Genomic DNA, 11,774 nt, shown 5'->3' on the forward strand with positions numbered 1-11,774 from the left:
TATGATATAACCTTCAAGTTATTTAGAGTGCGTTATGATTTCATATAGTCATGATATAACCTTCAAGTTATTTAGAGTGTGTCATGATTTCATATAGTCATGATATAACCTTCAAGTTATTTTGAGTGCGTAATGTTTTCATATAGTCATGATATAACCTTCAAGTTATTTAGAGTGTGTCATGATTTCATATAGTTCATGATATAACCTTCAAGTTATTTTTTTACATGACAGTTAGATGTGACAGTTAAATTTGTTAACAGTTTGAACGCACTACTGATGTTAAAGTTGTAAGTCCGTTAACTTACCGTTGGGGGACGACATTATTTCAATAAATCTAAATTTTTGAAATATGTAGATCAGAAAAAAACAAATATAGTTCGTTTAATTAAACAAATAATAATTGTCTTAAAGTTTCTTTTTTTTAGCTTATTTACAGGTTTTAATACTGATTAAGGTTATAATAATGTTATATTTTACAGCAATAGTATTTGGAGATGACTAGGGAACACGAGTTGAAGATGACAAGGGAGTTAAGAACCAATAGGTCCCTACCACGCATATATGTGACAAACAATGGCGGACAATTATTGCAGCCCATCCAATGATTAATTCAACCAGTCTATCCATTGTGCTAATTGTATACTCGTGTTGCTGTCTAACCCTACTTTTGGAGAAATAAATACACGTCTTCAGAAGTAATGTGTATGCAGTTTTTTTTTTGTCTTTTCTGTAGTATTCAGTTATGGTATGTGCTCATATAATTTCATAGAAATATCTGAAGCCAATTAATTATATTTATTGATTAATTAAAAAGGAACGTAGAATATATTTAAACAAACAACAAAATAATATTGAACGTGCAGAACAAAAGTTTCAAGTAGAAACTTATTGAGAGACGTGATGTACCAAAGCCTAACTTATAAACATTTTAAATTAATGTAAATAATTCCAAGTACTTAGTGCATCGGACTGGGGCCTTAAGAATCCCAGGTTAGAAACATGCTGCTGCTAAACATGCTTTGCGCTTTCAGTTGTGGGTGCGTTATAAGAATGACAGTCAATTCTGCTATTCGGTGAAAGGTAGCCGCTGGTCCAAATTAGGATGGTTGTGCCTTAGGAGTCTTTGACCTGACCATTTAACCCGTTGAGTACAAAATGTGCCGTTTGGGTGAACAATCAAACAATCCTACAAGTGCTAACTAAAGTTCAAAATTATGAAACTGATAATTTAAAAGATAATCCCCGGTAAAGCTGAAACTAATCAAAACGAAGAAGCTAATAATATCATTGTTAAATTTTACAAACATTTGTAATGATATATAACCGTAGTAAGAGTGTTTATAATTTTGTGGTGGAAAAAATGTCATTGCGTGCATTATGCTTTGGTTTGTTCGGATTTCCGCCCAAAGGTACTCGTTGGTTGTTTGTGTTAGTCGTCCCTAATTTAGCAGTGGGAAGGCAACTAGTCAACATCACCCACCGCCAACTCTTTTACCAACGAATAGTGAAACTGACCCCACGGCTAAAAGGGCTGACATGTTCAGTGGCGGAAGGGAAGACATAAAGGGCCCTGGGTGTGACACAGAGAGATCAGACACAAACGCCGCCCCCTTATGCCACACTCCGGGGGTATATAATAGGTTTTGCTGATAATCGGTGAAGCGGTCCCCAATTATAAACGGAGACAACGCACTGGGAAGACATAGAGGCTCCCGACGAGTGACAAAGGGGATCAGATACAATGACAATTTCTTATGCCACTCCCAAAAGACCTCTAAAGCTACGTGTCAGGTTTGGTAACAATACAAAAATTTTGTCAAAGGAAGTCTTAGGTAAACCATATATGTTAAAATGTAATATAGAATAAACTAATCGATGTCTTTTTGGTTGTGCATATGTTCTAGTCTGGTTTGTTGAGTTTAAACTCTTTGAAGTTCACATGAAAGTAACAATTATGTTTAAAACGTACAGCTTGGAATATCACTCGAAAAAATATTTGTTGACGACTTTATGGAAAAGGACGAGAAAAGAATACAGGATGAACATTTTATAGTTTCTATAAGTAGTTTATAAGAAAACGTTCTCAGCTAACTAACAGAATTACCCTTCTGTTTCTATGTGTCGTCATGACTACTGTGGGTCGATCACTCTAGCGATACTGTGAAAAATTGTCCCTCAATTCAGGACCACCCTGTGCAGTGCTGTAAAGGTTAGTATGGGTTGTAATTCATTATTTATTTGAATCAGCAATACAAAAGAACGTATTTGGTACGACAGAATTGTCGTAAAATCCCTGTGGATTGTAACTACGAGAAATAATTGTTTGTTTTTGAATTTCGCGCAAAGCTACACGAGGGCTATCTGCGCTAGCCGTCCCTAATTTAGCAGTGTAAGACTAGAGGGAAGGCAGCTAGTCATCACCACCCACCGCCAACTCTTGGGCTACTATTTTACCAACGAATAGTGGGATTGACTGTCACATTATAACGCCCCCACGGCTGAAAGGGCGAGCATGTTTGGTGGGACGAGGATTCGAACCCGCGACCCTCAGATTGCGAGTCGAGCGTCTTATCCACCTGGCAATGCCGGGCCACGAGAAATAATGCGGTAAATAACATTAAGATATTAGAAAAAGTAAATCAGCGAATAATGTTATATTGTACATTCGAGGAAGTATATACACACGTACCAAAATTAAGTACGCATTGTAAAATATTTTAGTTGGAAACTAAACCTAAGGCAATTTCTGTTATAGACTGTCTGACAATGAATGTGGACAGAGAAGAAAAAAAACTTATTTGGATTAAATAATTTACTTTATGGATATTTATAAAAGTACAGTTGAAGACATTTCTACGAACTAACTTAAGTTACTAGATGTGAACAGAGCTGAAGACGTAGTTAAAAAATAAGGGTCGCCGGGGGTAAGTTACAGGACTTATAACGCTAAAAATCAAGTTTCGAAAACCGTGGTGGGCAGAACACAGATCATTGTGCAGGTTTGTGCTTAAAAAAAAACAAAAACACATCTTAAGAACTAAATCAACTTATTGGATATTTCTGTGAAGACATCTAAATACTGAAATGGAAACTTTCCCTCGGGGCGCCACTCAGCCCAGGATGACAAGTATCAAAACTATCAACACTATTAGCCATGTCAGATATTTCTACTAAAGAAGTTCACACTAGTTTAAACAAATATAAAGATGTTGAGTTTACACATAAAGCAAAAATAACCATTGATGGTACCTTTCGCTGCATTAATAGTTTTAATACACAAGAACAACTGGTGAAAGTAATTTAACAATCTTATTACTGGGATATCTAAAAGATGTTTATGGCAAAATGTAATAATATTAGTAAAAACTGTTGACAAAAGATGGCGGTGATGGAAGGGTTCAAATTGCATTGTTATACGAACTTGTTGGCAATGTATTATCAAAATAATATAAAAAGTTGTACATACATACATATTTACTTCACATTATTTTTATTTGTTTGTTTTCCAGGAGAATAATATTTCCTCATAAATTGTTGTATCACGTGATATCAGGTCATCATATGTAGTTGGACTGTTGTATTGTGTTCCATTCAGATTGTATGTTCGAATTTATCCAACTGTATATACATAACCCTTGATAAAGAGGTAAGTCGAAACGTAGGATACTTTAAAAGTTGTATTTATCTGGTTATATTTATTATAATATAACCAGTGTGCAGTTAGGCATTTGAACTTAAGTAATTGTTCCAAACAGTAAGAACTCACGTAATGTTTTATAATGAAACAGGTTATACAAGTTCCTGATTATTTCTTTACCCCCTTGAACTCTTCGTCTCCCCTTGAATATTTATTTATTTATCAGTTTATGTGTACATGTAAAAAATATTGAAGCGGTTTATAATACATTTTCATAAGCTTTTAATATTTTTTGTATATAACAAACGTGCTAGTAATTTTCTAAATCCTTTGATTCAGGGCCGGGCATGGCCTACTGGTTAGTATACTGGGCTATATATTCGAAGATTTGTGTTGCGTCGCCGCAAAATCTTACTTCTCATCTTGGAGCTGTCGATGCGTTATAAGAGTGAGTGTCAAATTCCGCTATTCGATTAGAACAGCCTAAGAGGTGGTGGTGTGTGTGCTTTTGACTAGCTGCCTTTCATCTTGTACTTCCGTTCAAAATTAGGAACGACTCGTGCAGATGGCGCTTTTTTTAGATTTGCGCGGATTTCCGAAACGAACAAACAAACAGGCAAAAGGATATAGGAAATAAGTGTTTTCCTCTGCTTCGGAACAAAACAATATTTACTACAAAATAAAAGTCCGATGCTACTACCAGTTCTACTGACGCTAGTGGAGTTAACTTCGCAGCTTCCAGTAGTATCATTAATTGAATTAACTTCTGTTACTTTACCTGTAAATCCTAACTCATTTTTAAAAACGTAACTAAAATAATATTTAAGCATTTTGTTTCTTATATTAATGTCCCCCAGCGATAAGTCTGTAGACTTGCGACGCTAAAAATCAGCTTTTGACATCCGTATTGGGCCGAACACAAATAGCCAATTGTGAAGCTTTGTATTTAATAACATCAAAATCGAAATTATATATATATATATTCATATTTCTCAATATAAAAATATATACGTATTATCACGTGATTTTACTATACTGACGGAAAGGTAGCTGCCAGTAAATATTTTACTTTGGAAAAATAAACAGGAGAAGAAGCTGAAACAAACTTCAGAAATGTGTATGAAAGAATTAAAACATCACGGACATAAAGATCAACAAACGTAGCTTTGGATGTTATGGAATTCTTGTGGATATGTATGCGAGATACAAGATGGACAAAAATTAATAGAACTTTAAGAATGATACTGACCAGTTCAAAAATATAACACTGACCAGTTCAAAGAATGATACTGACCAGTTCAAAAATATAACACTGACCAGTTCAAAGAATGATACTGACCAGTTCAAAAATAATACTGACCAGTTCAAAAATATAACACTGACCAGTTCAAAGAATGATACTGACCAGTTCAAAAATAATACTGACCAGTTCAAAGAATGATACTCACCAGTTCAAAAATTAATACTGACCAGTTCAAAGAATAATACTGACCAGTTCAAAAAATAATACTGACCAGTTCAAAAAGTAATACTGACCAGTTCAAAGAACAATACTGACCAGTTCAAAAAATAATACTGACCAGTTCAAAAATGTAATACTGACCAGTTCAAAGAACAATACTGACCAGTTCAAAAAAAATTTAGAAACTGTTTCTTTCGCCGATCCTGTAGTGATTGAAAAACAACAACATTACGTTCATTAAATCAGTCTTATTACTTCTGCTACTCAAACATTACGTTCATTAAATCAGTCTTATTACTTCTGCTACTCAAACATTACGTTCATTAAATCAGTCTTATTACTTCTGCTACTCAAACATTAGGTTCATTAAATCAGAGCCTTATTACTTCTGCTACTCAAACATTACGTTCATTAAATCAGAGTCCTATTACTTCTGCTACTCTGTATTTTTAAAACTACAGCACTGTCGAAGCTTTTTCATCTCTAGAGGTTTTAACCACAACATCTTGCTTGTAATAACCCCCAATTTTTTACTATTTTAACCTTATCATCATTCAAATCATGATTTAATGACACTAGCGTAAAATATCCAGCTGCTGGGTTCAAAGACTCCTCTGTGATTCATCAATGAACCGTTCAGGCTCCTCTATTATGATCAATCGTTTGTGTAACTACTCCGAGATGAAAATGTACCGGGAAAAAAAGTCATTAGAACGTCTGCCCGTGGTGCCTGAGAATGTACATCATGGTTGCTTCTGCTGGATTGTGAGTGGAGATTTGAACACAGTTTCAAAAAGAAACGCCCACGTGATCCCGAGAGAGGTTAGCGACACAGAATCCAATACCAGGTACTCCGCAGACCTGCTCCTAGCCCCCCACCCCCAACATACCTGAGTGGCCAAACGGACGCGTTTTAGTCTGCCTTGGGTATGAGGGTTATACCATCTAGCTGGACCACTCCGAGTCCGCCTGCCAAATTTGATTCTACTAACTCAAAAACTGAGAGAGGAATTCACTAAACACAGCGTGAATTAATGAAGATTATACATACAAAAGTGTTCGAATACTTTCAAAACATCTTAAATGTAAGCATACGTTGATTGTAGTTTCAAGAAATAAGTTAAGTTAAACGTAACGATGGAAAATTCTTATACTGTTTGTAATTAAGCACAAAGCTACACAATGGGCTATCTGCACTAGCCGTCCCTGAATTAGCAGTTTAAGACTAGAAGGAAGGCAGCTAGTCATCACCACCCACCGCCAACTCTTGGGCTACTCTTTTACCAACGAATAGTGGGATTGACTGTCACATTTTAACTACCCCACGGCTGAAAGGGCGAGCATGTTTGGTGGGACGGGGATTCGAACCCGCGACCCAGAGATTGCGAGTCGAGCTCCCTAACCACCTGGCCATGCCGGACCAAATTCTTTCAAGCGTTTGATATGCGTTGTTAAAGAACCTATCCTCTTATAAGATAAATCCTAAGATATGAATTATTTATATTTGTTCGCATCAGTCACTGCTATAAATCAGTAATAAGTTGCTTCTTGTCTGCATGCTAGCTGTCTCCGCTTTAAAATGACTTTTTTTTTTCCTTTCTATCGTTTCTCCTAGTTGCCTGTGGAGATTTTCACGGAAAACGAAACTGTCTGATATCCACTTTCAAAGTTGGTAATTATTTTGTAATTTGCGTGTCTTGTGCAAGTGTTAAATACGGATTTGAAGGTTACATTTAAGTATTTGACTTTTCCCCCGTTATGTTTCCATTGTGAAATTTTTATAATTAGCTTCATTTTTATTTGACGTATAGTAGAAAATATACGTATGTATCTAACTTTACCAGCAATGAGTTTATTTGAAAGGTTGGCGAATTTCCATGGTTCGCTACCGCAAATAAATAAATATAGTATAAATTGCGCTTCGCAATTTGGAGTTGTGTATGCGTTATAAGAATGGCAGTCAAATATTCGATCTTACAAGGGTAGCCCAGGAGTTGTTGGTGAGGTCAAATTTGAGTGTTAAGGTAAAACTTTTATTTATGTGACCCGGCATGGCCAGGTGGTTAGGACGCTCGAGTTGCAATCTGAGGATCGCGGGTTCGAATCCCCGTCCCACCAAACATGCTCGCTCTTTCAGCCGTGGGGGCGCTATAATGTGACGGTCAATCCCACAATTCGTTGGTAAAAGAGTAGCTCAAATGTTGGCGGTGGGTGGTGATGACTAGCTGCCTTCCCTCTAGTCTTAAGCTGCTAACTTAGGGACGGCTAGCGCAGATAGCCCTCGTTTAGCTTTGAGCGAAATTCAAAAACAAACAAACAAACTTTTCTTTATATATATGTGCGTGTGTGTGTGTTTGTGAACACGACAACGGTGTCACCATAGGTCAGTTCGACTATAATGGTAATTGGCGTTAACTATCTGACTTCTTTTTAGTCTATCATTTCCAAAGTTTTGCAGTAAATTCAAGAAACCAATGTTAGAAAGCTAAAGTTGAGAGGTACCCGAGGATTGCTTGGTTTAGTTGTTGTTAAACACAACAATGGGCTATCCATGCTACTCACCACAGGTATCGAAACTCGATTATTAGCGCTTTAAGCCATAAGACTTACCTCTGAGCTATTGGGAGGCGGTACTTAAAGTGAGAACTCATTGCCCGTTTCGTTTCGAAAACCAAGAGTTGTATGCGTTATGTTTCTTGATTGCGAGCCTTTCTTACACACTTCTTGATAACTTTAAGTAAATTCAACACGTTGTGATTTAACGCTACGTCCACCCGATTCTTGTTTGCTTGAGAAGTTCTGAGAAATTGTAGTTTTTGGCTTGTTAGGTTGTCAATTCGCCAACCAGGAATACAATTAGCGTCAATAATGAAATATACTTTCAGACTCAATATTCTTTATCCTGGAGCTGCGTTAGACTTGCTGTTTCACAGAAACTTGACTTTCCAGTTTTAGGTGTTACACGTAACTTGACTTTCCTCTTATAGGTGTTGCGTGTTTTCTTGGTAATAACTTCAAGTAACGTGACAAGTCCCGTCGAGATTAATAACAGGAGGAACAACAATAAAATCTAACAAACAACTTAAGAAAATGTAGAGAAAAACTGGTTAGTTGTTTCAGGCTACTTAAAAGTTTCCTGAGGAGAGGCAATCCTTCACTTTCTTTTGTCATGACTATATAAAAACATGACACACTCAAAATAACTTGGTTATATCATGACTATATGAAATCATGACACACTCTAAATAACTTGGTTATATCATGACTATATGAAATCATGACACACTCTGCTTACTATTTCAACATCAGAAGTGCCTTCAAACTATGTAGTGATTAACAAATGACATTTCTACAAAAAGAAAATCATGTATTGAATGTAATATTTATTTAGATATCACTTTAAACATAAAATTGTGTACAGTCTTAGACTATTATGTGAGCTATTTCTGTCATTTACAGCCCAGGATGAAGTCGTATATTGCACAGATGGCACAAGCAATGCCTTCTGTTTGAAGTTAAACACAGAGCTACACAATGGGCTGTCTGTGTTCTGCCCACCACAGGTATCGAAACCCGGTTTATAGCGTTGTAAGTCCGCGGACATGCCGCTGTGCCACTGGGGGGCCAACGCCTTCTGTATGTGTACAGACAAACATTTTTTACTAATTTTACAAATTTACATGTAACAAGAGATAGGAAGGTAGCAAGAAAAAAATTGAATAAGTAGCCTTGTAATTCGTAATATTTTTGTTTTCTTACTAGTTTTAAGTTAATCGCTTATTATCAATATATTTTTGTATCTATAGACGTATAAAAAATGTTCTTTGTTTTTAATTTACAGTCTTGTTCTTCCTGAAAAATGAAAATCGCCAAGGCGATATTTTGTTTAAGTTGCTTAGCAGTCGTGTTCCTTGTAAGTAGCGCACAAAGTCGTTATGGCAACAGGGGTGGTATAGGATACGGAGGAGTCGGAGACAGTCCTTACAATGGTTATGAAGAAGGTAGCCATGGTAACACCGGATATAATAAACCAAGATGTGGATACTATTGTCAACTGAAATTTTGCAATTATTACGAATGCTTTTACGCGTGTCGACTCAGTAATAACTGCAGAACCGTTACAAATGTTGGTATCTATGGGCGAAGAGGTGAGACCACTGAAACCTTTGGTACTGGAACTATTTTATTCTAGATATTGGAAATTTAGGTATTGACAGTGTGATGAATATTCTTTTAGTCTGCCAAAATATTAAATACACGTTAAGAAGATGAAAATGAATTAATCCTCCAGATTGTTATTATTATTATTCCTTGTAAAACGTGTAAATATATAATATTATCTAAATGTAATATATGTTGGTTTTTCATCGGCAAACAACTCATTCTGGTAGTCATGAATTATTTTCCCGTACTTAACCAATAATTTTGAAAATCGTATTAATGGATTTTAAGATAGAGAACGGATGGCTAACGTTATACAACCATAACATTCTATTTCTGTTTACTGTGGATCATCAACTTTGAAATTCGCTGTGAAAATAATATCAGACGTGTTTTTTTGTAATGTTTACTTGGCATGGTAATGAGAAAATCACATTATTAGTTTTAAAAGATCTATTAGGCCTAATTACCAATGTTTCTATATAGCGTCAGGGTAGCTGTTCTTATAAAATCTGTACCAAAACAAACCACAAACTGTGGTTATCGCGGATTAACAGATAATTAGTCACTTTTCATTGTCATTAGATTATGTTTCATTGATAGAATATCGATCATGGTTTAATAAACAGTAGTGATTAAGTTTTATTACATTATTTTTTCTTTAAAAACTCATTTCAAATGCGTTTTGTTTTATTATTTCTTGATTTTACATTATAAGAAAGAATCATGAGTTTTTGATTCAATTATATTTGAGGAATGACCATTCAAAGAAAGACGCTTTGCTTACTTAGGAACTAACAACGTCATAGAAGTGACCAAGCCAGTGAGCGAGAAAGTCGATAGTTTCAACTATATACCACCAGGTGATGAAACAACATCCAGTGAAGGAGGTAAGTTTATTATGTCAAAATTTTATCATTATAAACTAATATTTTAATTAACGAATGCAAATATCAAAATGGTATAGTTGCATGTTAGCTCCCGATTTCTGCACAACACTGTAGTGGCTTTAGGCTTAGGTGAACTAAGCAACTACCACCAGTGCAGATGGAATCATTCAAGAGATCCATCTGGGTTCACGTTAGCCGATCTTCAGTTCCTCTTTGCTCGTGGGGAATGATTAGTTCTGCCACTACGTTGTGAAAGCATTAATAACTTCGGAATCAGGTACTTGTAGATTGTAGGGCATTGTAAAACAGTACCTGCCTACAAGGGCCCACATGAAATTCTTGCCTAGGGACCAAAACCTTCTAGACTCTCTAGAACAACTATTGGCACCACAGTTACCTTGTGATACGTTGTATTGGACGTACTTTTTGAGTTATATATCTTACACTACACATAAACTATAGGTAGTCAATGTATGTGAAATAGTAAGTTTTACATGAAGGTTAGATGTGACAGTCAAAATGATTCCCCGATCTTCAACAAATTTACATGATTCCCCGATCTTCAACAATTTACATGATTCCCCGATCTTCAACAAATTTACATGATTCCCCGATCTTCAACAAATTTACAATGATTCCCCGATCTTCAACAAATTCATATGATTCCCCGATGTTCAACAAATTTCATGATTCCCCGATCTTCAACAAATTTACATGATTCCCCGATGTTCAACAAATTCATATGATTCCCCGATCTTCAACAAATTTACATGATTCCCCGATCTTCAACAAATTCACATGATTCCCCGATCTTCAACAAATTTACATGATTCCCCGATCTTCAACAAATTTACATGATTGCTCGATCTTCAACAAATTCACATGATTCCTCGATGTTCAACAAATTTACATGATTCCCCAATCTTCAACAAATTTACATGATTCCCCGATGTTCAACAAATTTACATGATTCCCCGATCTTCAACAAATTTACATGATTCCCCGATCTTCAACAAATTAATATGCCTTTGACAAAATCCTGCGCTCGCGTTTGCTTATACAAGCCACAAAGATAATGTAAGATTTAACAAATGAATAAATCCTAACATCAAACTCTGTAATGAACAACGTAAAAATTACAAAGTTTTAACGAATCACAATTTATTATTTTAACCCTGAACGACACCTTTTTCGACACATGGGCTGAAGGGTCAGGTTAGATACCCCTAGGGGTCAGGTACTAACCAGAGGAAAGCCAAAGAGTTAGAAGTACCGTTGCTACATGAACTGAAGCCTTAAGCTAAATAACGAGATTTACTGTTATTATTATAACACACATGGGAAGCGTTTTTAGCGGCACCACAGCGCGAACTTTGAACTTTTGATGTTCAGCCCGGCACGCTAGCCACTAAGGCATACAGAAACCCATGCACATAAATACAAATGGAAAAAAAAGTTGAAAAACAGGAAAGACAGAATATGATTTTCATTTCATATGGAGAACAAGAAGAAAAAGTTTAAAATATTGAAAAATGTCTGTTAAAACTAACATCGGCCCGACATGGCCACGTGGTTAGGGGGCGCTCGATCGCAATCTGAGGGTCGCGGGTTCGAACTCCCC

General features: G+C 36.0%; 1 protein-coding gene across 1 annotated transcript in view; it reads left to right on the plus strand.

Annotated features, from left to right (window-relative positions):
• The first annotated feature begins 8,946 nt into the window (after positions 1-8,946).
• The window catches only part of LOC111089164, a 19,780-nt gene continuing 16,952 nt past the window's right edge, over positions 8,947-11,774 (plus strand). Inside the window, exons 1-2 of the mRNA XM_022401106.1 lie at positions 8,947-9,250; positions 10,055-10,153. Coding sequence (XP_022256814.1) covers positions 8,962-9,250; positions 10,055-10,153 — 388 coding nt within the window. The 5' untranslated portion in view covers positions 8,947-8,961. The remainder of the gene's footprint in view (positions 9,251-10,054; positions 10,154-11,774) is intronic.

This window comes from Limulus polyphemus, unplaced genomic scaffold (genome assembly GCF_000517525.1).
Source record: "Limulus polyphemus unplaced genomic scaffold, Limulus_polyphemus-2.1.2 Scaffold5412, whole genome shotgun sequence".
Lineage (NCBI taxonomy): Eukaryota > Metazoa > Arthropoda > Merostomata > Xiphosura > Limulidae > Limulus > Limulus polyphemus.